The following is a 27,965-nucleotide window of genomic DNA, read 5'->3' as shown; positions in this document are numbered from 1 at the left end:
AGGTTAGCTGTCGGGGCTCCGTGGTTCGTGAGGAACGTTGACCTACACGACGACCTGGGCCTCGAATCAATTCGGAAATACATGAAGTCAGCGTCGGAACGATACTTCGATAAGGCTATGCGTCATGATAATCGCCTTATCGTTGCCGCCGCTGACTACTCCCCGAATCCTGATCATGCAGGAGCCAGTCACCGTCGACGCCCTAGACACGTCCTTACGGATCCATCAGATCCAATAACCTTTGCATTAGATGCCTTCAGCTCTAATACTAGGGGCAGGCTTAGGGACCCCGGTAACCGTACTCGTCGAACTCGACAAAGAGGTCGACGTGCAACCTAACCCATGCATACGCCCGCTGAGTTTCTCGCCGGATCTTCTCAGCGGGTCGCGATTCCGATCCGGTAGTAGATTCATTCGCGAAACAATTGCTCTTGAGTTGTTAGGTCTCCTGCGGAGGCGCTCGGGCAGTTGTTAGCAAATCCCACCCCTCTTGGCTGAGCCTTTGCTCGCCCACCTGTCCTGGTGAAACTGGAAAGGCCTTCGGGCCACCAGTAAACTTTCAATCATAAAAAAAAAAAAAAAAATAAAAAAAAAAAAAAAAAACCTGTGTTGGAGACATACACAGAGAAACTTTCAGCTTTTATAAAATAACGAAGGTCTGGCTGTCGCGGGCTCTTGCTCTAGTAGTAATATATCGTATAGTGCAGTTAATATGCTGTACGCGGGAGGCGAGGGATCGTTTAGCCGCGCGTAGGAATGGTAAGTAGTAGTACCGATTGTATACGCTGGAGAGGAGCACGAGGGGGGCTAATATCACATTTTTTTAAAATGTACTAATTTATATTATTTAATGGACAGTAAGTATAAGATTAACTATCAACTATGTCATCTAAGTCAAAACGAATGATTGAAGCAGTAATGAAACTGGTAAAACAATGTGATACGTCTGATTGGCCATAACCGGTAAACGCTAATAATTCAACTTATAGTGATGATGTGTGTACATCCAACCCTTTTGTGGAGGGTGCTACGAGGGTACAAGGTAATTTATATGTTTTACAATATTAATAATGATTTTATGATTTATTTAAAATATAATAATATGAATTAGTATAATACCCACAGTAAAATATCGTAAGTATATATATAGTATACTATACGTTGAAGTTAGATCCTTCTCAAATATCGTAAGTAAATACTTACAATACTTTACTGTTGAAAAAAATATAAACGAGTCCCGTATCTGCTCTTACGATATTTTACATTGGAATTTCCTATACTTTTTTTATCCTATGTCACACTTAAGATATTGTACTTCGATATGAAGTATAACTTACTATAGTATTCTTTTCAAAAAATCTTAATAAAAAGATATTTTTGTTTTTCTTTTACAGAGTTACCTCCCCCTTTTTGAGGCAGATATTGATGAGATAAACCAATTGATGGATTTGTCCTATTTTGGGTCCTATGTGTCATATGTACTGCAGACTAAAATGTTCAACGAAAATGAGTGATGATGAAAGAATATTGATTTTCAATAGATTTTAAGATTTAGGAAACCGTGGAAGGCAGTTTAGCAGCAGCAGCTTTTATTGAAAACTTGGTTGTCAAACAAAAAACTAAGGATTTTCACTGATATGGAATCTAGGCGTAGGTTTATTTTGATTTATAGATTCCCAAAGGCTGTTTTAGACGACCAGGAAAACTATTTAACTGTGTACAAGAAGATGTTTCTAAACACATTTCCATTAAGTAAACAATTTGTCTATAAGTCTTTAGGAAAAAGGTAAGGTAAGTGGTTTGATAGAAGCGGATCTGCGAGGGCGTCATACTAATCATCGCAAAGTAACAACTAGGGATGTTATTAGAAGTATATGCGATCACATAAAATCTCCTCAGCCTGTAGAGTCTCATTACTCTCGCCAAGGAAGTAGTAAAATTTACCTAGACGGAGATCTAAATTTCCATCGCTTGTTTGAGTTGTATAATGAGTGATTTAATACACTAACATACTCTTCAAAAGCTAGTTCTGAACGGCAATATCCCGACATCGTTAATGCATACTTTAAGATTAGTTTTTATATGCCAAAGAAGTACCAATGTGACAAGTGTCATATCTATAAGAATATAATATCTAGTCTGGCACTATCTGAAACACCACGTATTAAAAATAAAGAGATAGCTCGCCAAAAAAAGTCGACCGATAAAGAACTAGCTAAAGTATCAGATGGTAAACTATTAGTCGGCACTTTCGACTTTCAAAAGTTCTTACTGCTCCAAATGGTAATATAAGTATCCTTTATTATAAAAGAAAGCTTTAAATGTTTAATTTTACTGTTTTTAATGTGGCTAAACAGGAATGTACTTGTTTTATGTGGCATGAAGTCCAAGGGAATCGCGAGGCAAACGAAGTGGCTAGTTGCTTATATAAGTACATCTCCAAACGTAAGGATCAAGGTACAAGCAAGCTTCGGTTGCCGCTTTTATTTTTAAAGTGACAATACATCATTGTTTTTTAGGATTTGGTCATAACCAAAATGAGGGCGATAGCGTTCACACCTTAATAGAAAAATGTGCCAAGAATAAACTTGCTTATACGCCATGTGAGTGTTTTTGTTTAGTACGCTGGGCTAAGCAAAAAGGAAAGCCTTAAATTGTACAAGAATTACAACACACCGATTTTTTTAATTACAAAACGTAATTAAAGGGCAATGGGGTTAAAAGTACTTATGGAGAAAAAGTTCAATGGAATAAAATAAGAGAGGTGTTTAAAACCTGAAGCTAAATCATATTTATATAAATTATTATATAAATATGATTTCGCTGCCGAAGATTACCATACTTTATGTATAAAAGCGTCTACCAGGAGACACTGTGTAATCAATATTGATGTACTGTATGCCAATAGGCTGCTGATGATACCTCAGGTGAAAAAAGGTGATTTATGAGCATGTGCAAATCTCAAATCATACCCAGCGCTCATTATGATTTTGTCCAAAGCCTACCAGATACTGGTAACGACAGTTTTCATTAATTTCTTTTTATTTTGTTGTACTGAAAATTTTAATCTGTGTGATTTTAGAGACTGCACAATACTGATAGAATTTTTTACGAATATTCAAGTAATGAATAAATATTTTTTTCTTGTTAGTAAAAGATATTTTTATTTAGTTGATAAGGAGTGCAGGGATGAATAGAGAATTCATAATATGTATTATATTTTAAATTTGAGAGAGATTTTATTTAGTTGATTTTAAATTTCAGATATAATAATAATAATAATAACTCTTTATTTATATAACACCTTAATATGTACACAGTAAAGTAATAAAACAAAAGTCGGTATATAAATCGGCGGCCTTATCGCTGAAAGCGATCTCTTCCAGGCAACCTTGCAGGGAGAGGAATAAGTTAACTGGACGGTGCTATATCTTAATAAACTTACATAAAAATATATACTTAAAAACACATGTGAAAAATAAATACCATATAAGATAAACTTACATACGATTAAATACAAATAAATACTAAAAATATACAAGATAAAATACAAAAGAAGTAGGAACTTATACAGTTATATCATAGGAGCAAAGTAGTGCGATTTCAATCTGGACTTGAAAATTTCCGGCGAGGACGATTGTTTAACGCTTAAGGGTAACGCATTCCATAAACGGACAGCTTCAACCGCGAAGGAATGGTCATAAAATGAAATGAATGATAAATATAAGTATTTCATTGCATTTTTTAAATAATTCGAGTATTTTTTAAACAAAATACTATTTATTTTGGATAAAGCAAATTGATTTAGGCAATCCGTAAATTAATAAAACAATAAATACAATCTTTATAATAATATAAAGATTTTATTTCATGTTCTTAATACTGCATACTATTAAAATAAACAACAATACCATTGATTAATATTTTAAGATTATTTTCTTAGAGGGAATGTTTATTTGGACTGTTTTGATTACGAAATACATTATATTTCAGTATAATGGAAGATAATTATTTTATTTTAATTATTCCCCTTAATAGCACTTATGCTATGAATGTCTTTCTTCCATTGTATATTATGGTAACTGTAACCCAAGACACATTATTATATGAGTAGGTCCAATGTAAGTTATCGTACGTGTAACATACCCTACTTAATCCTACATATATATCAACGTAAAGTATAGTAAATACTACATACAACGAAATACCATTGATATTTTCCGTAGTAGAAAACCGCATGTGACTTTTAAGGAATTCTAGCAAAAAATTCAAAAAACCTTTTTAGAAGTAATATTCCGTTCCTAAAAATATATCTGTATGCCAATTTTGATTCTTAAATGAGCTGATTTGACTTCACTATCATCAAAAATCTGCTTGCAGAACTTTGAATTGCGATACTGTAAAGTTGATAAAATAGAGTTACGATATTGTACGTAGGAGGTGTCGAAATACAGATATTATTTTTGATCAAATAAAGCCCGTAAAAAATTTTGTTTGCGGAATTTGCATGCAGTGTGTTGTTAGCCCGCTAGAGAAGTGGGTACCACTATGTGTCTTTAGCGCGAAGCAATACGTTTTTTTATTTTATAGCTTAGATGATTGGACGAGCTCACGGCCCACTTGACGTTAAATGATTAGCGGAGCCCATGGACATCAGCAACGTAATTTAACTAATTCGTAATTGAAACTTTTAACGAAACTTAATTACACTTTTACACAATGCATAAAGTGGCGGGAAACTTACTGAGACTTAAGTGACCTGTTTGGGATTTGTTCCATTTCCCTATATCACAGATACTAAGCGATTAATAAACCGTATATTTGAAGTAATACCACTTTGACAAAATAACTCTTTTCCCACGACATCTTGTTCACGTAATAAATATGCTTTGAAATGTTGCAAGTTGACTTCTGTCGCGCCCGTGACTACATCGATATGTCTCACATAAAACCGACTCAATTCTATACTTCTATATCTATAGTAATATTATAAAGAGGAAAGATTTGTTTGTTTGTTTGTATTGAATAGGCTCCGAAACTACTGAACCGATTTGAAAAATTCTTTCACTGTTTGGAAGCTACACTACCCCCGAGTGACATAGGCTATAATCTTTTTTGAAAAATTTTTAGGATATTTACTAAAACTCCAATAATGCAACTCAAAGTGTAAAAAAATTACCTAAAATATTCTTTACATCGCGTGCCCTGCGAAAACTATTGACGGTGGAATAAAATAATATATTACGACTTTGTAGAACACGTACATAAGTGTCGCGACAGCATATTATGTCTAACTGTTGTAGTTATGCCGCAATAAGTGCTCTTTTATTTAAAAAAATAAAACAACGTCAAATATCGTTGATTTTTTTGTTAAAGACCCGAGCGGCGCCGGAGCGTGTCGCTAGTATCCAATAAAATTATACGACACAGGTTAATGAAACCCGCAAAATGCCCATGTCTGCTCAGACCACATGTCCGTTGTGGTCTGAGAGAGAGAGTTTATGAGAAATTTCGCGAATGACCGGTTTTTCGGAAATCGTATTCGTTCATATATTTTTTTTTAGAGATCTACATACAACGTAAATGCTGCCGCCCACCTTGAGAGATATGAGTTCTAAGGTCTCAGTATAGTAAAGAAGCTGCAAACCGAACCGCATTCCTGCTTCACGGCAGAAATTGGCAGGGTGGTGGTACCTACCCGCGCGGACTTACGAGACTACCACCGGTAAAATGGGTAAAATACATATTTCTGCTTTACACTTTTTAGAAGGCGAAATATCACAATTTCGAAAAGGGGGGATTTACAATCCACGCATAATCCTTCCAATAATATAATCATTTCGTTCGCCATGATATACGATATCAAATAAGGACAGAAAAAAATAATCAAAAAACAAATTAGCAAAGGGGAATCGATCTGATTTAGTTGAAGGATAATCTTGAAGTCATTATATAAGAACATTCTTTGAAGTGCTAAGTCACCAACCATCTCAGAAGTTCAATCCTGATAGTAAAGACTTTTCGCATGCTTTGTCGCGTGGTTGGAACGATTTTCTCTATTTTGGCCATAAAGCAATGCGTTTTAGATTCGAAGGCTATTGTGTCACTACAATTAAGGCTTCAATCTTATTCCAATTCATGTTGTGGTCTATGGACTCCGATAAGCAGCTAACATCAGCGGACCGGTGATCCTTCTCTATATCTTAGATATTTTTGCCTCTCTACGTGCGAAAGTTAGCAATAACAAAAATCCAAACCATTTCATCATCTTTAATAGACTGTCAACTTTGTTACAGATGAGACAGGTATCCCTGATAACCACTACAGCATGGCGTCGATAAACAGCTGCGGGGAATTGAAGAGTCCCGGGGACCCAGAGAAAAAGATCCCGGATACCGACGCTGAGAAACAACCGCTTTCCGGGGTGAGTGACCAAGTTTCAAGAAAACGTGATAATAAACATTACACAGCTAAGAACTTCAAAGAATTTTCTCGTGAGTACATACAATAGTCAGGTTCGTGGACTACTACCAAGATAATGGATCTAGATTGATTCATACACGTAAAAGATCTACTATGGACCGAGTGAGTATCTTTGCTCGAGACTTACCGAATTAGACAGAACACTATTCTTTATTCTCTTTCTCTATTGTAAATGAAAATGGTTAAATTTTATAAATCTATTCGTGCAGTGTTAAGAATAAATACCGTACACTGCGGTCTCTTGTTAAGATTTTGTGAGCCCGCATTGTAACGCGTGCAAAACTCCGGGGTGAATAACCGCACATTAGCGCCGTAGATAAGTTGGGTCGTTGACCGTTCGTCCACTGATTATTAATATTCTATTCCGTTACTTTTAAAAAAGGTTATGTTATTCGTTCATTAATTAACGATTTAAATATCCATCCAATACTTCGCTGCAGAAAAATCTCAATTTGTGCTATGTATCTCTTGCACTGTATATACTCAATTCTTATGTATTTACTCAATACTGCAGTTTTCTAATTACGCAAACGTGAGCTGACCGACAGAGGTCATCGTGGCTTACGGGCATCAGCTAGCGACCCAAGCCGCAATGGACGACGTATTTTTTATTTATCTATAATAATATATAAATCTACAGTAGTTTTTACGGATGTTCCGTTATAACTACTGAACCATCCGATTGACTTGAAACCTGGTATCCATGTAGAAAATACATGTACTTAATGGATAGGCTAGTATTTATATGAGTGCTGGACTCCCTACACCAATTGCTGGGGCGTTAATGATGAGAATCTTTGTGGGGGTGAGAGATAATAATGTTAATTTTAAATGCCCAGAGAAGCGGACGGGTATTGCTAGTTTATTTATAAGGCATACTACAATACACATTACAAACTAAAAAGATACAAAAAAAAACCCAAAAAAAAAAAACACGTGTGGCACTTGGGGACTGCCGCGGTAATGCTATTGCATAGCATTTTTGATCAACTTATGCAATTATAATTAGACAATAATAATTAAATAATAAAAATAAATAATAATTATAAAAAACAATAATAAAATAAGACTACGCTATATTTATAAACATTAACAAAAGCAAAAGAATAACTGTCCCCTTCACACTCATAAGCTAGACCGCGCGAGAGAGAGATGGGCAGACTTTTCATTATGCGCGTGCAGTGCGACGTCACGCCACGCACTTATTCACAAATCACTAACACTACACAAGCGCAACGTGTGAATGTGCTGAACGCGAGCTACATGGTAGGCGGAGTGTGGGGTGTTAGGTTTTATTTTCGTTATGGAATTTCTTGATTCGGTCGCCGCGCTCAAAGCCCGCGATAAAAGCTATGCAATAGTTTATTAAAACTGGCTTGTAACATAAGCCATATGCCACGACTAAACAAGACAAATGTGCTGAGTTTGTACACAATATTATAAATTATGCAATAAACATTAAATTATTTCAATACTATTAGCTGTTATGCTATATTAATATATGATTTGAAGCATTAGCCAGACTAACTGTTGTACAATAATACAATATATCATTTATAGGTGTATACCTATATGATGCATTTTGGTTGTATGAAATAGTCGTAACCAAACCAATAAATACATAATATCCCGCACTTATCACAACATCAAAACATAAAAGACACTTGAAATATTGCGTGTGTTTTTGATAAGTAAAAATTCCGATCTAACGATTTCAATTTAAGGTTTTGGAAATTTCAAAAAAAAAAACGGCTACTTATCATGTAATCATATTTGTTTTGACACATGCATACTTGAAATTCAAATTCGTTACCAGACAAGGTCTAAGAGCTTGATTGATGTGTTCACTGGCTTAGATAATTCCCGGAAGATGTTGCCGGCCGACTCCTTTACAGCTTTACTATTTGCGGTGTGAACGAAGAATTCGGGGGTCAGGGAACACCGGGTAGGCTGTGAGGTCGTCCACCCATCTAAGCAATAAATAAATATAAAAATATAATATTTCAATTGATATGCCAATTGTAACCAAGGAACCAAGAATAAAGAAGGAGATTAAGAAAATAGCAAAAATGGAGCGCGCAGATTCCCTAAAGACCATTTACGAGCAACTGGAAACAAATGAAAGTCAAAAATGTATATATAAGCTCGCTAAACAGTGCTATCGCAGCACAAGGATCCCGCTAGATGTAGGACTGTTAAAGAAACAAGTGATGAGCAACTGTACAAGGATAAGGATGTCCTATCAGCCTGGCATCTATATTATCAACAGCTACTGAACCCTACTCAAGCTGCTACACAGCTCACAAACGGCAAGGGATCTTAAATTCAAACTCAAGGGATCTTTAAGACCGTAATAAGGCCAGTTCTTATGTATGGGCGACAACCCAAAGGGGCATGAATACCATTCAAGTTGCTGAAATGAAGATGCTAAAGTGGATGTGCGGCGTGACCAGAAATTTGGCCCTACCACTCAACCTCCACGGTTGGAGACCTAGAGGTAGATCCAAGACGAGGGGGAAAGATGTAGTGCTGAAGGACACAAGGTCATCCAACGTTGCTGACGAGGATGTCGAAGACAGACGAAGTGGAGTAGTAGTATAAGGAAAGCTGACCCTACCACCGTGTAAGAAAAATAGCTAGGAAGAGAGAGACATGCAAATTCTAACCTCTGACGTATCTAGTGTACATGGTCTTAAGTTGCACACAATTGACACGCAAACATACAGTTTTTAGCACAACTAATTAAGCAACGAACAGACAGACCAAGTTATTACAGAATTTTAATTGGTGATAGCAATAAGCTGCGAAATGAGTATCACGATAACGATCATTGGGACGATAATTCATTCTAGTCGTTATCATTGTAATTAATCAATTATCCGTATTAAGATTCATATCGTATTAAGATTCAGAACAGGTGCCTTATTAAAATGCATAGGTTGTAATTCGTTTGATTCTATCGGTTTGAAAATGATTGTTGAAGGATTATCAGGGTGGCTGACCCCAAAGCTGACCCAACCACCCCGAGTAAAAACAGAATTTAGCCGAATCACCGCCGAAGCCCGCAACGACGACAAAAAACAGTGCTAAATTGTTAGAGGAAGTGTGCGCATGCTTTTTTTCGTTGCAACAGTTGTTTGTTTAAGTTTTCCCTGACGCGATGACTTCACATCACGGGAGTATGTAGCTATGCTTCGTGCGTACTTTTTGAGTGGAGAAAACGCGAGTGCAGCTGTACGTATGTACAGGGAAGACACCCAAACGCTCGACAGCCAAATGTGCGAACCGTGGTAAATGCTTACCAGCGTTTACTTGATCACGGTTCACTCCACGCACCGTCACATAGTCAAGAACGAGGAAGACCGGCGTTGTCACAAAATCCGTACGACGATGTACTAGCGTATTTTGAAGAGGATCCCCGGCGGAGTACAAATGACGCTGATCGACGGCTTAACATCAGCCAGTCCTGTGCCTGGAAGATTGTTAATAAGGCTGGATTACATCCATATCACTACAGGAAATCTCAAGAATTAACGCCCATGAACTTCTTTTTGTGGAGTGAAATTAAGAGACGTGTGTACAGAAGCGAGCCAATTAGGCTCGAATGATTAAAACAGCGCATATTGGACGCTATTCACGAAGTGAAAAGACAGAGAAGCGTACTTCTGTCGTTAAAAACAATTTAATGAAACGAGCCCGTCTGTGTATTGACAATGGTGGTGGACATTTCGAAGGACAATTGAAATACTTGTAAGTTTAGTAAATAATACCTATGTAAATAATTATTGTAAATAGCACCTGATTCTAACTTCACAAATATGCCAAAAAAAATTTTTTTTCTTTTAGTACAGAATACCTTATTTTATTTTGATATTTGTTTATTGTTTTCTAATCACATAAGTATTTAATTAATTGTAAAAAGGTAATTTTTTCGGTCCTAAGCCCGGATGAATATGAAGAAGAGGTTAGAATTTAGAAAATTAAATAAAGTACCAACTACATCACATGTTCTTTTGTTTAGTTTTATTGTCTAAGGCTACCTACGTCACAAGTGCGACAGTACGAATGCGAATGAGTAAGATGGAATACCATCAATGAAGTTCAATGAACTATAATGGAGGGATTGTAAAATAATATGTCCATGATTTCAGTGAGATTTTTACAATAAACAAATGATAATAATTTTGCTATTTAAAGGTATTATGAGACTCTTCCGTCACATATATGATAATAATGTCTTCCCTAATAAGTCCTTCAAATTTTTGTGCTAGTTAAAAAATAATGGTGTATATGTAGGTAACATAATATGTCGTTATGTAGATCTAAATGTTGAACAAGTCAAGAAAGGAGAGACAATAGACAAGGCAGATGCTAGACTCTTGAAGTCGTCGTGGCCTAACGGATAAGACGTCCGGTGCATTCGTGTTGAAGCGATGCACCGGTGTTCGAATCCCGCAGGCGGGTACCAATTTTTCTAATGAAACACGTACTCAAGAAATGTTCACGATTGACTTCCACGGTGAAGGAATAACATCGTGTAATAAAAATGAAACCCGCAAAATTATAATTTGCGTAATTACTGGTGGTAGGACTTCTTGTGAGTCCGCGCGGGTGGGTACCACCACCCTGCCTATTTCTGTCGTGAAGCAGTAATGCGTTTCGGTTTGAAGGGTGGGGCAGCCGTCGTAACTATACTTGAGACCTTAGAACTTGTATCTCAAGGTGGGTGGCGCATTTACGTTGTGGATGTCTATGGGCTCCAGTAACCACTTAACACCAGGTGGGCTGTGAGCTCGTCCACCCATCTACGCAATAAAAAATAAAAAATATGGGAAATTCTTCTTTCCCCGCATCTATACTTCGCTGTGATCTTTGGTATATTTCCATAAAAGAGATGAGACAGTCTTATTTGCGTTAACTAAATTAAGTACTACGATTCGCTTGTTAATCAGAAAATATCCTTGAATGTACACACTACATGCAAATGATGTCCTGATAAAAATGACAGTTCTTAAATTATTAAATCGATAATTTTGTCAACTACAAAATTATTAAATTAAATTAATTAAATTTCGGGTCTTATACCATTACTCAATTACTTTGATATAAATTGCAATTAATTTTATCACGATTAAAAAAAATGCTGCGTGTAGTTACGAAGCATTTTATGTTGATACCATACAATAGCGAGGTATAATTATAGATTTTTTTTATTTTTTTTATTGCATACACCGATGGACAAGCTCACAACCCACCTGGTGGTAAGTGGTTACTGGTAAAATACAATTGTACGTTAAAAATTTGCTCCTCCCTATACCCCGGTACTGGAAGGATGTTTCAGATTCCTCGTCGAATAAAACACCAAGTCTTTATCCCACATTATGCGAAGTCGACGCAGCTTATAATATTATTAAGCTGCATAGAGCTTTGGCATGTTTTACGAACGGCCGCCTACCTATCGTCAACCCTACTTGGGCTTTATCGTCATTGGTATATCGACTGCAACGTGTTGTAGGGAGTATTTTCTGTTTCTTTTTTGGTGTTTCTTAACTTCATCTTTCATGACTTTTTGGTTTACATTTTATTAATATAAACATTCGCACTAAAATTTAGATTATCAACTGCCAAAAAGATAATAAAAATCACCCCGTTTATCGCCAACTAAGACGCCCGATGCTTTCATTAGAATCTTTCTAATCCTTGTTTTATTTACAGGAAAAAGAAGAAAAATTGTGGACCACATTGATGCAGGTAGCTGTACCCTTCTTTATAGCTGGCTGCGGTACCATCGGAGCTGGTTTGGTGCTCGGCAAAGTTAGGGTAAGTTCCTCCAACACATTTAAAATAAGTTCAGCTAAGACAGATCGTATATTTACAACAGGCAAGGTCTAAACTATCCCTCTGGCATTGCTGATCCCCACAAGTAACAGTAACCCCTTATTACCTTATTATTTCTACCGCAAAGCCATTTTTATTCCGGTCTAAAAATTAGGGCAGTCGTATACTAATGGGACTTGCATCTCATGTCGTGAAAGCAGCGGGATTTCCATTGTCATATCTAATGCCCACGGTAATCACTTAATACTAGATAAAGAATAATCACCCAACGGAATAAACGAAAGCGCAATTAAAATGTCCAAAAGAAAAATTCTTGATTAGGTCACTTTACAGTACCGGTGTGATAAAAAGTATGTATTTTCCAGGATTGGGATGTTTTTATAAACATATCGGCCATTTTCGTTCTTGTGCCCTCACTGTCAGGACTAAAGGGTGAGTTCAAGAATTTTTTAAGCTATTTTATTATTATCTAGACCAGTGATTCTCAACCACTGTTCCGCGGCACTTTTGTGTGCCGCCAAATTTCAAAAGTGTGCCGCCAAATTTTGCGAATATATAGGTATAATAATGTTAATATCGTTAAATTATATCATTTTAAAAGAAAAATATTTTAAAGATGAATATATATTTAAATGCAAAAAAAAAAAAAATTATGGTATATTTTAGTTTATTTCGTATATTAAAATTTTTTGATAAACTATATATGCAGTGTGCTGTAGTAAGTAAATAATTTTTATCTTTTTTTTTTGTGTGCCGCCAAATTTTGAAATCGTTAAATATGTGCCGCAACAAAAAAAAGGTTGAGAATCACTGATCTAGACGCTAGTACAATATGCGACATTATGAATATTGGGTCCATGATGACGGTCAATTGAAACATTTTTTCGTGCGCTACCAACAAAGGAGCTATTAGGCCGCCTTATCGCAATTAGCCGCCGTTGCTAATGGACATCGGCCATTCCAACTGGCTTTCTCGGTTATCTTGGTTCTGGCAGCAACTAAACAAGTTATATCTGATACAGATTATAGTGCTTGCCGTCAAGAAATTAAAGTCTTTGTTTAACCAACTTGCTTGTATCAGAGTAAAATAACACTACCTCGACTCTCCCCTGCAAATCGGAAGGTGACCAGTGGATTCACCCGAGAACGGTTTGCGACGCACACTGCGATTTTCAACATTCATTTACCAGTTTCCACGGTTTTATTTATTGCTTAGATGAGTGGACGAGCTCACAGCCCACCTGGTGTTAGGTGGTTACTGGAGCCCATAGACATCTACAACGTAAATGCGCCACCCACCTTGAGATATAAGTTCTAAGATCTCAAGTGTAGTTACAACGGCTGCCCTGCCCTTCAAACCGAAAGGCATTACTGCTTCACGACAGAAATAAGCAGGGCGGTGGTATATGGACTACGAAACTACTTTATAACTGCTGGAAACTGTCATAAACAGCTCGAAATAAAGTTAAATAGTTATATCACGTGATGTCTCTGGATAGGATTCATGTTACGATGCCTATTAATGATAATTGCCTTTTTGGTAATTTGGTATTAATGGTAATTGCCTTTGGACTTATATGAGAGCATGACGCCTTGGTTAAAAGAAGCATGATATAAAACTCGTATCGAAAGATTCAAATTACGGTGCAAGGTATTAGGTTATTAGGTGAAACTTATTTGTATGATGGGGAAATGATAACAGTTCCTCGCGAAACCAAGGTTCATGACATAGACCAAGCTACTGGGTAAAGAAGCCACTGTTCCCTGAACCTTCGTCAAATTGTCAACATCCGCACACGATCGTTAGCTCACAAAACACATGTCATTAACTTCAATAGCTCTAGAGATTGTCACACAATTATTTAAAATGTAGGATAATTATCTGCCATTGTCGTTTGACTCTGTCATCTTTATTTTGACCCTCGCTGATAAATGAGGATTTATTTTATTGTTGTAATTCTATTTTGTTTATCATTATGCAGTTATTAGTCGTGATTAATTTTGCTTAATTATTATGGGTCCTTTATTTAGATGAGTATTTGGAATTGGAATGCAAATGCTAGAATCAGATTGCAAAATAGGTTTTATATAATTTGGTTGAATTTTTGACGTGACACAACGTCTTATAATTCGCTGGAGCCGGCTGCACGCGCGAAAAAACATGACTCATTGAGGCGTTCCATTTAAGGCTTGAAGTGCAAGCGAGTGCGCGCAACGAACGACAAAGAGGCACAATCGGCCTCCGCGTTCGGCAGCGTTCGACATCTGTCTCTCTCCTACTTGAGTGAGCGATGCATCCACGTCGACAGCTGCTATACAATAATACATTTACATGTTCTCGTCAAGTATGAAGTTCAGTGAAAAGTGAATGTGGTGTCAATTGTCCATACAAAATATCTATCAAACAAATAAAATTAAAATTTTGTTTTGAAAAATGAAACCATTCCATCAGTATTTTCTTATGACGTTGTCACGTTCAACTATCGTCAGTAAACCGACTTTACAGACAACCGATTTTTGTTTTAGGAAGGTGCAGGTTTGGTACTCTGGCCTTTTTATACAACGAATTGAATTTTTACGTTGTGGTTCAATAGTAGCCCCTTATTATCTTACCAAAATATTGGTGGGAGACTATGATTTAAGCCCACATATGAAGGTATCACTTTACCCCTTACTACAACCGCGAAACAATCACATATTACCCTTTCGACAAGCGGAGTAATCGCTCCAATACAATTGAGGCTCGAACCTCATGTCTCAAGATGAGTGGCGGTTTTTGCCCTGTGATATCTATAAACTCGGGTAATTATCATCGGCCGTGACCATCAAATCGTAAGATATTTCATTTCTGTTGGAAATCGTAAACTAAATAACATAAAGTCAAGATCAAACATGATAGTATTAATGTTATTGTTTTGATAAGCGATGGAAGACGCGGATATTTACCTTCAGACGTGTCTTTTAGGAAGACTTTGCGTGATATGAGCTATGATAAAAGCCTGTTTAGTATTTTCTAAAGTTTTCCCGAGTCTTACATGTGATTAATACTACTCTTTCAGTTTAATCTCAGGTTTTATTATTTTCTTTTTATAATTTCCGATGTTTTGAATGCACAGAACGGACGACAAAACAAGGTTCTTAAGTATGATATGGCATGTAAATACTATATGCTCTGTGGACTAAAGAAGTTTATCGATGTTTAAACCCACTGAGTTTCTCGCTAGATCCTCTGAGTAAATCGCGATTCTGATCCGGTGGTAGATTCTGCGAAGCAATGCTCTTGCTAAGGCCAGTTTTAGAACACTCCCTCAGTTTGAGGCTTATGAGCCACAGCGTAGCTGAACTAGCCCTACCTAATAGGCCAATAGGTAGGGAAAAACTTCGATATTCGAATACTGTGCTACCTGCCATGTATTTCTTAAAAATATATATTTTTTTTTTCACGTTTCTTGGCAATGATATAACAGTATCTTGAGTTTTGGCAGTGGGTTTCATTTTACGACAATACAGTGCCACCTGCTAGCGCTTGAGAGATGAACGATGAAAGATGAAAGAGATGAGAGAAACGAAAAGCATATCTTGGTGTGCATCCCTAGCCATTTGAACTATTACCTTCCCCCTAACATTAAAGCATTTTCACTGGTCTTTGAGTATGGTTTGTTATTAATGCAAAACAAATTGTTAATCTAATCTAAATGAAACATTAATCGTTAATGTAACGCACTTAAGACTTGGCTTTTGTTTGGAGGAGTACATCATTAATAATTTCCATGGGCCAGTGACCCTTCGTACAGTTTGGCCCATGAGATTGTCTACATATAAGGCCTAATTCCTTTTTTTTTCTTCCAAAGGTAACCTGGACATGTGTCTCGCATCTCGACTGTCAACGCAGGCGAATTTGGGCAACATGGACTCCACGAAGGAGGTCATCTCGATGGTCGTTGGAAACATATCATTGGTTCAGGTCAGTTCCGATGTTCATAGTTACCAGATATCCGAAAAGGGATCTTTAGAAAGTTGGAGTAACTACTGGTGATAGGAGCATTGCAATGATAGGTACAGCCACTCTGCTTATTTACTTTGCGAAGCAGTCTCCGTTTTGACACAGAAGTTGGGAGAGCCGCTTTATATTCTTTTTCGTTTCCTCACTAATGAAGACCGTGAACAGATATGATTGGTCTCCATTTACTTCTTTTATTTATTTATTGCTTAGATGGGTGGACGAGCTCACAGCCCACCTGGTGTTAAATGGTTACTCGAGCCCATAGACATCTACATCGTAAATGCGCCAACCACCTTGAGATATAAGTTCTAAGGTCTCAGTATAGTCAAAACTGCTGCACCAACCTTCAAACCGAAACGCATTACTGCTTCACGGCAGAAATAGGCAGGGTGGTGGTACTTACCCGTGCGGGCTCACAAGAGGTTTTACCACCAGTAAAAAAGTTCCTGTGTCTGTGAGCTCTGGCGAGGTATAAAATGATAAGCTTGTATATGTTCCATCAGGTTCAAGCTATAGTGGCTGCGACTGTGGTCTCCATATTCGCCATCGTGGTGAACACGATCACGGACCGCGCCATCTTCGGGCCCTATGTCCTCCTGCTGGTCGCGTGCGCCGTCTTCACTGCTACCACCACTTGCTTTGTGTTGGGTAAGTTGATCGCATGGGCAATGCTATAAGGGAGAATGCTTTTTTTTAAAAGGAGAGGCTGTAGGGTATTTCCACTAAGCTACCTTGGATTCGACGAACCTGCAGCCTGAATGATGAATGAACGATGATAAAGCCTGAACCTGATGATGAGTGATCATCGTGGCTCATGGAAATGAGTTACATTCCGCTGCCTCCGCTGAATACTATTAGTATGCTTACCTAAAGTGATAAGAGAGCTTTTTTATTTACTGGTGGTAGGACCTCTTGTGAGTCCGCGCGGGTGGGTACCACCACCCTGCTTATTTCTGCCGTGAAGCAGTAATGCGTTTCGGTTTGAAGGGTGGGGCAGCCGTTGTAACTATACTTGAGACCTTAGAACTTGTATCTCAGGGTGGGTGGCGCATTTACGTTGTGGATGTCTATGGGCTCCAGTAACCACTTAACACCAGGTGGGCTGTGAGCTCGTCCACCAATCTAAGCAAAAAAAAAAAAATAAAAAAAAAATTTGCTTAGATTGGTAAACGAGCTCACGGCCCACCTTGTGTTAAGTGGTTACCGGAGTCCATAGACATCTACAAATGTAATTAATAGATTATATAAAAATATTAATTTACGATCGAACTGCCGAAAATCTATATTGCACACAAAATAATATAATTGTTTGTATCACAGAATACAAACACAACTAGAAAAACTAAGATAGATATAGGTTGTTAAAATAATATCATGTAAACATAAATTTAACTAAATCTGTTACGCTCAATAAACAGATATTGCGAAACGATTTTTTTATTTTTTTTATTTAGATTTAAATTCTAATGTCTCAGTATAGTTACAACGGCTGCCCCATCCTTCAAACCGAAACGCAACACTGCTTCACGGCAGAAATAGGCAGGGTGGTGGTAAGGTATACCACCACCCTGCCTATTTCTTTAATCTTCAAATATTTAATAATTTAACTTTAACTGGTGGTAGGACGTCTTGTGAGTCCGCACGAGTAGGTACCACCACCCTGCCTATTTCTGCCGTGAAGCAGTAATCCGTTTCGGTTTGAAGGCTGGGGCAGCCGTTGTAACTACACTGAGACCTTAGAACTGAAGTATTAAGTGGTAATCGGAGCCCATAGACGTCTACAACGTAAATGTCGCCACCCACCTCGAGACATTAGTTCTAAGGTCTCCGTTTTTACAGTACATTACATTACAGTACATTTGAAAAAAACATCAATAGTTTGAAAACAAGAACTTTAAGAAAGCTTGGAGTGGCTTCACTACATAGTATAAAACAAAGTCGCTTTCTCTGTCCCTATATCTGTCCCTATGTATGCTTAAATCTTTAAAACTACGCAACGGATTTTGATGCGGTTTTTTTTAATAGATAGAGTGATTGAAGAGAAAGGTTTATGTGTATAATAACATCCATCAAATAGTGGAGAAATCAATAATAAATTACCGTTTCCGAAGCAAAGCGAGGGCGGGTCGCTAGTCGACTATAGTTATCGTTGCCGCCGCTATTATCGTTGCCGCCGCTGACTACTCCCCGAATCCTGATCACGCAGGAGCCAGTCACCGTCGACGCCCTAGACACGTCCTTACGGATCAATCAGATCTAATAACCTTTGCATTAGACGCCTTCAGCTCTAACACTAGGAGCAGGCTTAGGAACCTCGGTAACCGTACTCGTCGAACTCGACAAAGAGTTCGCCGTGCAACCTAACCCATGAATCAGCTCGCTGAGTTTCTCGCCGGATCTTCTCAGCGGGTCGCGATTCCGATCCGGTAGTAGATTCATTTGCGAAGCAATTGCTCTTGAGTTGTTAGGTCTCCTTCGGAGGCGCTCGGGCAGTTGTTAGCAAATCCCGCCCCTCTTGGCTGAGCCTTTGCTCGCCCACCTGTCCTGGTGAAACTGGAAAGGCCTTCGGGCCACCAGTAAACTATCAATCATAAAAAAAATAATAGTCGACTATAATTGACAATAATGTTAATGTAAAGAAATGAGGCTCAGATTAAATAAGAACTTTCATCGAAGTATAAATTGAAGATCAATAAAATTGTTATCACACATAAGTTGGGCGTCAATATCACAATTCACTCGCGTTTCACATCAGGCGTTACATTCGCCGTTTCGTTCCGAGTAGAACTGGCTACTGACAGCCTTAATGTCATCTCTGCAGCGCTTTTATAATATGTAGCAAGACGCATTACCTCAATTTCCGAGAACATCTCCGATAGTACCAGCCGTTTCTATATTCGTTTTTGCTGTTTGACAATAGATGGCGTTACACTTCTCGAACGTTCCCTTTTTTTTTCCTACCTAAGCTGATAGCCTTGAGAGGCTATATGAGTCGTCTATTATCAAAGGTGGCAATCTGTGCATTTGGACAAAAAAATGTTATTGATATGTCAACACAGATTGATTTGAATATAATCGTCTCCTTCAAAGAATACGGTTCAAAACCTGCATTAAATAAAGGTTAATACTTAACCTGTTATTTATCTAAGATGTCGTTCAGAAGAGTTTTGTGACTGCCAATGGAATACAAAGTCAATAATTCTATTTTCTGATTTACCCATAATTGTCCAAAAGTCACATTGCCGGCTTTGATAATAGTAGACTCATATCAGCGTAACCTTAACTAGTAGGTGAGCTCACGGGGCTCAAACCTGACTACGTTGCTAACACGAATCCTAGCAAGAGCCGTGCTTCGCAGAATCTTCCACCGGATCGGAAACGCGAGCCACTGAGAAGATCCGGCGAGAAACTCAGTGGGCTCTGTCTGAGGGTTAATATACTCGTCGAGCCCTTCGTCGCAAGCGACGGGTTCGACGAGAACGATGACCCGGACGTTCCCGATATTACTAGTTAGTTACAGTTTCCGTTTCTGCTATTTTGATGACAGATGGCGTTACTCGTACCGGCATAACAATAACGTTCTCTTATCATATCATACAATAGTGACTTTTTTTTAAAAATAAATAAATAAATATTTACTAACAATCACGCCACGTTAACTGGTCCTGTACTAAGCTCGTAAAGATCTTGTGTTACAGGTACCAGATAACGGAAATAAATGTAAGATTTTTATTATACACATACATATTAGTATATTTAATATACGTCCATAACCCTGGAAAAGGCATTTTATATTTATCATACAAATATCTTCGCTTGGCGGGATTCGAACCCGCGACCACCTTGTGTAGTGACCATGTCACTTACCACTACACCAGACGGCCGTCAATTATAATTGTAGAATAAGTAACTTGATCTTATAACCTGATGTCAACTTTCGCCAGATTATATCTCCAATAGATTTGAGTTTTTCTATTTCTGTTTTTTGGCGTTTCTTGAATTCAACCATTTTGAGTTTGAGACACTGACACGGTCATTAAGATTCAAACGTCAAAAAGATAAATGCTCATCATCACAGCTCTTACAAATGTATCAATTATTAACTAAAACATTAGAATATTTCAATATCGTGATCTAGATAATGTGTATAATATACTTTTAGAATTAATTTCTAATAAATGTGCGTGCTTCAATAATAATTACGACACGCGTAATGTAACTAACGTCCGTAATATTATCACGTATTTTATTACAGTTTGAAAAGTAAAGTTTTGAAATTGACTCACAGATCGTTTGGGCAATAACTAGTTCAGTGTGCTTAGTGCGAGTTTTTTAACGTTGTCGATAGCGTAAAAGTTAACTCAAATTTGTATGGAGTTGGAACAGCGCCCCTAGCGGCAAACGGAGGCAAACTCGACACTAAGCACACAGAGTAGTCGGTCGTGTTGTGTGTCTTTCTTTATTGTTTATTGTAGTTATACACGAAGAGTTCGTAGTCGATTAGGTAGACGCTAGTTGAGGAGAGTGTTGACTTTAGAAAAGGTTGTATTAGTTAGTAGAGGTGATTTTTTTTTTAATACTTAGATGGGTGGACGAGCTCACAGCCCACCTGGTGCTAAGTGGTTACTGGAGCCCATAGATATCTACAACGTAAATACGCCACCCACCTTGAGATATAAGCTCTAAGGTCTCAAGTATAGTTGCAGCGGCTGCCCCACCCTTCAAACCGAAACGCATTACCGCTTCACGGCAGAAATAGGCAGGGCGGTGGTACCTACCCGCGCGGACTCACAAGAGGTCCTACCACCAGTAAGAATCCCGTATAACAGCTCGGTCTCGCGTCCAAATGCTCGGACACTTCACCACCATCCATCACCACCATCACCATCTCTTTCGTTGTTTTCATCTCGATAATGACACCTTAAAATATGTAAATCTTTTCGCAGATTTCGTGATGGTAATGGTGATATACGCGTCGCACAGGTTCAAGGTGAACCCGGACAACGTGGCGACTCCGCTGGCGGCCTCCATCGGAGACATCGTCAGCAACACTGTGCTAGCCGTCACCGCCCAGTACATGTACGAGCAGATCCGTGAGTGTCTTTTTTGTTATTGCCTTCGCAGGCAGACGAGCGTACGGCCCACCTGGCGATAAGTGGTTACCGTCGCCCATGGACGTCAGCAATGCCAGGGCAGAGCCAAGCCTACCATGTCTTCAGTCTAACTCTTCGAAGGTTTTTCTTAGGTCTAGCGAATAGACTCAAACAAGGCTTTCTAGCAACTGCTTCAAACGAACCCTCGGGACATATTGCCAGGAAAGAAGGAAACATTTTTGAAAAAACTGGCGAAGTTGAAAGAAAGAACTGCTTCGACCTCCACTCAGTCGAGAATATGATAATGAGCACCTCGAGGTTTTCTCGAAATCGGTTGAAAGCTCTGCTTTGGAACTTCGGGAAAGTATTGAAAAATAAATATGAAATCAATTTAAATAAAATATCACCAACAAATAAGCTAATCAGCTGTTTTGTAGATGGCGAAAAAGTATCGTAAGAACATAAATTTCCTTCAAACCCTTGAGTCAATCAGTTTATTCCTCATCTCGACTGAGGAAAATATTGATATCAAGTGGCGACAGTGATATCGACAGGCGTAAAATAAATACGTAATCCTTTAAAATAGGTATTTGGTAATCAAAGGAAATTAATCAATTAATTGTACTTAAGATAATCACTGATCTCTCCTGCATACATAACAAGATTATTTTATGAAGTTGTCAACGTATTATACAAATGGTATTACAATGTTTAATTTATAGCTCCTCTTTTAGATCTAAACATATAAATGTTTTTAAGCATATAAATGTAAAATAAGTTGATTTTTACTAACCATAAAATATTAGAAGAAAAAAAACACATACATACAATCATAAAATAATACATCCAAATACGAAAAACCAAATATATTTTTCAATGATGTTGGTGGCTCTGAGGAACACGTCACTATGAGACCGACGTCAGAGGGCCGATAGCAATCCCTTCGAACAATGCGTGTTTAAAGTTTATTTATTTGGGAAACCAACAGTACAACATAAGCATATAACTATTTAAAAAATTAAGCTAAAACAATAACCAAACATGTTCTCTCCATCAAAATCACATATAAGTAATGAGTGAACATAGGATAAAAAAAGAGAAATTTAGAAATTTAAGTTAAAAACAAAAGCAACACAATACGCACATATTATGTATAAGTTAAAGAATAAACAAAAGCACCGTTATTGCAAGCTCTTTTCTCCTAATGATTGGAACTGGAAAGCTAGTTCTCGTGCTCCAAGCTGACGAAATTATCGAAGAACTGGATGAAAGCTTCAGGAGTTACTCTTTTCTTACTGGTGGTAGGGCCTCTTGTGAGTCCGCGCGGGTAGGTACCACCACCCTGCCTATTTCTGTCGTAAAGCAGTAATTCGTTTCGGTTTGAAGGGGAGGGCACCCGTTGTAACTGTACCGACCTTAGAACTAAATATCTATGGACTCCAGTAGATTAACACCAGGTGGGCTGTGAGCTCGTCCACCAATCTAAGCAATAAAAAAAAAATACTCAGGACGCTGATTTTGATTTTTGTTTCCAGAGGTGTCTCTGTGGCAGCCCATCGCGTTGATCTGCGTGTACTACAGCCTCCTCCCGCTGTGGGTGTTCATCGTTTGGAGGAACAAGTACACCAAGACCGTCCTCACCAGCGGCTGGACCCCCGTCATCTCCGCCCTGTTCATAAGCGGGTACGCTTCCCACTCTTTCTAATTCATTATTTTAAGTTTCTCATAAAATCTGTAAGTTATTTTTTATAGCTTAGATTGGTGGAAGAGCTCACGGTCCATCTGCGTCGAAGGGCTCGACGAGTAAATTAACTCTCAGACACAGCCCACTGAGTTTCTCGCCGGATCTTCTCAGTGGGTCGCGTTTCCGATCCGGTGGTAGATTCTGCGAAGCACGGCTCTTGCTAGGGTTCGTGTTAGCAACATCGTCAGGTTTGAGCCCCGTGAGCTCACCTACTAAAGTTAGGGTTACGCTGACATAGCCTCTCAAGGCTATCAGCTTAGGTAGGGAAAGAAAAAAACAAAAAAACAATTATTAACACCATCGCCAGACATCGTAGGGGCGAATAGGGTGATCGAGCTAAGAGAAATATTCAGTACACCAATCATGTTTGTTGTCTTAGAACAATTTAGAAATCTTTTCTTGACGTTAGAAAAACGAAAATGAATGACAGTTTTTAGGATGGTGGCACCGCTCTTCAAGAAGACTGGTTGGTAAGTGTGATGGCGTCTACGCGCCTATATCGGCTAGGTTCTGTCGTAGCACGAAGTTAGGCGAGTTCCGACGATACCGCAATCGTGCCGTCATCTCTCGGGAATCGTGCTGCGTTTCGTTTAGCTACCAAACTGATGCTACCAAACTAATGACCGTCTCCGACATATCATCATCATCTCAGCCTGTCTACTGTCCACTGCTGAACATAGGCCTCTCCAACTGTGTCGATTGCGGCCGGTCCATTGCCACGTGCATCCAACGTGACCCAGCTATTTTCACCAGGTCGTCGGTCCATCTGGTAGGTGGCCGTCCCACACTGCGTTTGCCAGTACGTGGTCTCTACTCGAGGATCTTTCTGCCCTATCGGCCGTCCGATCTTCGCGCTATGTGACCTGCCCACTGCCATATATATTTATATTATTATCCTTGACTCATCTTCGTTTTCAGTATCGGCGGTATAGTCCTGGACCAGGCCGTCGATTACTTCCGAGGGTACGAAGTGTTCCAGCCGATCGTGAACGGGATCGGGGGGAACCTGGTGTGCGTACAGTCGTCCCGGCTGGCCACGCACCTCCACCAGACCGCCATCCCCGGGATCCTGCCGGAGAACACTAAGATCATTGAGTGGCCTTGGAAGACCTTGTTCTTTGGAAGTAAGTTTTTCTACTAACAACGCGTGCGCACTAATAACATTCCGTAAGCTATAACACAAGGCAATTTTTGTTTTTATTGCTTAGATGGTTGGACGAGCTCACAGCCCACCTGGTGTTGAATGGTTATAGACATTTACAACGTAAATGCCGCCACCCACCTTAAGATATAAGTTCTAAGGTCTCAAGTATAGTTACAACGGCTGCCCCACCCTTCAAACCGAAACGCATTACTGCTTCACGGCAGAACTAGGCAGGGCGGTGGTACCTAACCGCGCGGACTCACAAGAGGTCCTACCACTAGTAATCTGTTATCTGCTATCTTCACGAGTCCATTGTTTCCAGCGACCGCGGCGAAGGTGGCTCGCATGCTGCTGATCCTGGCCGTCTTCGGGCAGATAATCTTCATGGTGGTCGCGGACTTCGTGTACCAGGGGACGGTCACCATCCAGTTCGCGTTCGGCATCACGTACCTCACGTGCGCCCTGCTGCAGGTACACTCGCCAGGGTCAAGCTCTTGTACTTTATCTTATACCTTTAAACGAGCAATTCTTGTATATATATATATATATATATAATCTGAATCTCGGAAACGGCTCCAACGATTTTCATAAAATTTATTATACAGGGGATTTCGTGGACGATAAATCGATCTAGCTAACGATTTATTTTCAGAAAATGTTGTTTTATTCGTGTTTTCAATAATCAACTTTATCGATAATCAACTTTGTGACTCTTCCCGACATCTGTTGGCGAATAATAATACTATTTTACTGCTTTAAAGACACAACAAGATGGCGTTATAAAAAATAAAATAAAAAAGCGCAAAGCTCGGTCATCATCTAGTCTATATATTAATACGTGAAGCAAAAACTAATCATATATTGAAATATGAGATTCTCCTTACGAACTAGGACGCTGGACGGAAAAAGGAGCATAGGCTACATAACCCAATGCGCTAAGTCACTAGTAAAAAAAGTATAAATATTTTTTAAAATGGTCCTCATGTATTTCTTATGAAACATGTTCTTGAAATTCCTAATAATAAGCCACACAATTGATCCACTACTACCAAAAATATCAGTTAGCTATTGAACACTAATCTATATATTAATAAGTGAAGCAAAAACTTTGTACCCCTTTTTACGCAAATTGTGCGGTCAGAGAAGTATGAAATTTCCCACACTTATAGAGAATATAGAGACGGAATGCAGAATGTTAATATTTTTTTTAATTATGCATAAAAAATAGGTACATTAAATCAATAAATAAAAACATTACCCACAATACCATGTATTTGACACATACACGCATGCATACTATTTGTTTTTTGTCAAACTTTTCTTATTGCTTATAGTCTGTGGTCAAATTGAGAATAGATTAAATATTGTTTTTTGTCTTTATTAATATTTACCTAAAGTGTAGTCTTGGCGAAATATGTTAAGAAATAGTCTTTGATAGGATCATAATGGTGTACAAACTTATAATTTAAATCGACTACCGGGCGACCACTAGTTATAATAAACGTCTTAGTGACGATTTTATCGCGGCGTTTTTAAAAAGGAAATGTGTATTGGGGCTAACCAACTAAGGCATGTGGTTGTGCTATTGCAGGTGATGCTGCTCCTTTACCTGGCCTACATCGTGATCCACTTCATGTGGAAGAGGAAGAAGGACCCCGACAATGCCGCCATCCCCTACCTCACGGCGCTCGGAGACCTCCTCGGCTCCGTGTTCCTGGGACTCGCCTTCGTCATCCTGTCCCTCTTCGGACTGGAATACGGCAATAATGTCCAGTGAAAACCAATAAATGAATACGTATCTCCTTCTCCGAACTAGGACTCTAGGTCTTAGACGTAAGGCCTGATCGAGAATCGGGTCAAGCTATCTGTAGCCTTGAACGGAACCCTTACCCGATACTAAAGGACATCTTCCCACGCGTTTATCTGTCTAAATTATTTTATTTGTCCCAATATAGTATCAACTGTATCCAAAAAAACCCTTCCTTAGCTTAATAATGACATAAGTTGTATTAATCATGGTGCCAATTCTATTGGAAAACTTACAGTATTTGAATAATTTTTTTAATGGTTCCTTTCGAAGGAGCGTAAAACGTTGAATTGTTCTCAAAAAGACACAACATTGACGATGTGAGCTGTGATATGTACTGGGAATGTGATTTGTCGTGTTGGATGTATTTGTACTGAGCCTCGCCGCCAGAGGCGCTTTTAAAGATCGTCAGGTGTTCATCTAGTTGATTTAAAATAAAAAAATTAAGCTTTAATTTGACTCCAAGTTCAAGGGACACTTTAGGTCGCGCAACGTACTGAGGATGGCTGGCGAACGAAGCTTAATGCAATTTGGGAACCGAAATTAGGTTTAATTAGCTTTACTGCGGAAAGACAACTGACAAATAGATTAATTTTAAAATCCATTGATCAATTATGAAAATTAGTATAGTTGTAAATAAATAATTTTTAAGTTATGTCAATGTTTTAGTTAATGTTTCCGATAATTGTATACCAACAGACATTGTAATGTTTAAGTCTAATATTATTAAATCAACAGTACTTTTTATGATTTCGTATTTTTTTCCACATAACACACGATTTTAACGAGTTTATTTACAGTTTGAATATTAATAGAACCGATGCTTCAAATAGACTAAAAAAAACATAGTTCCATAGTTCATACAAGATGTTCCGATGTGCAATTTTGTACTGACGCCACGTTGTAATTGTCTTTCTCGTCCAAGTGAAGCTTTTCCAATCCAATTCTTGTCCAAAATTGCTTTTCGTGATTAAATCCCTACGGTTAGATGAATAATCCAATTATTCCTCTGCTTATAAAAACTATCTTTGTTAAAAATCAAATTCTTATTGAGTTCCAAGACTCGTTCCCTCTGGAAGTTAGCCTTTCAAGGCATTATTAGTTCCTATAACTTTTGCGGCAAGCATATTAGCTGTCTTACGAGTTAAAAAAATAGGTTGACCAAAATTTGGAATCCAAGCTAACTACTTCATTGACCTTACAATATGGCACAACATCATAGAATTTAGTTTGTATAGTTTTACAGCTGAATGAATTCTTTTGGACAAATCGTTTTAGGAATATTTATGGTAAACCTTACATAGCGAGCGACATGCTGAACTGCCAATTTAAAATTTTCAAAATTGTCAAATCCGGAATTCTTATTGGCAATCTTTAATGCTGACAGCTTTAGCATTCAGAGGCTTTGTCATATGTCTCCCATAGTTAAGCGGTTGTTGTCTGGATTTTTCTGGAACAATTGACATTCTTGCAACATTGCGTTAAAAACTTAACTGGTCTGCTAGCAGAAGCTAGCTATAGCAATACTTTAATACTACTACTAGCAATAATAATAAAAGTAGTTATGAAGCATGAAAAGTACAACATATAAATAATACATAGTATAGTATAATATAGAATTAGGCCTACTTATTTATTCTAAAATATCAAATGAGTATTAAAACAAAGCATTTCATGAGAACTTTAGGAATTTTTAATAGAAAACAAATATTCTAGGTGATATTTAGCTGTCAATTTCAATGATCAACAATCCAAAGCACTATCGGTATTTACAAAATCCAAGTTCCTGTAAATGATATTTAATCTACATTCCAAAGTTGGCGGTTTTCTAGAATTTACTGTTTTTATTTATT

The 27,965-nt window shown here is 38.2% G+C and overlaps 1 protein-coding gene across 1 annotated transcript; it reads left to right on the top strand.

Moving 5' to 3' along the window:
• The first annotated feature begins 5,566 nt into the window (after nt 1-5,566).
• Nucleotides 5,567-26,859, top strand: LOC101744198 (solute carrier family 41 member 1). The gene is made up of 11 exons (XM_038020967.2): nt 5,567-5,734; nt 6,297-6,424; nt 12,199-12,303; nt 12,687-12,753; nt 16,173-16,285; nt 16,828-16,972; nt 21,271-21,417; nt 22,953-23,100; nt 24,080-24,285; nt 24,628-24,776; nt 25,897-26,859. Exons 1-11 carry the CDS (start codon nt 5,731-5,733, stop codon nt 26,080-26,082), a joined length of 1,398 nt encoding a protein of 465 aa, XP_037876895.2. The 5' UTR covers nt 5,567-5,730; the 3' UTR covers nt 26,083-26,859.
• The last annotated feature ends 1,106 nt before the right edge of the window (nt 26,860-27,965 follow it).

This window comes from Bombyx mori, chromosome 27 (genome assembly GCF_030269925.1).
Source record: "Bombyx mori chromosome 27, ASM3026992v2".
In the NCBI taxonomy this organism is placed as follows: domain Eukaryota; kingdom Metazoa; phylum Arthropoda; class Insecta; order Lepidoptera; family Bombycidae; genus Bombyx; species Bombyx mori.
The sequence above is the reverse complement of the archived record's forward strand: the minus strand, read 5'-3'. Positions and strand labels throughout refer to the sequence as shown.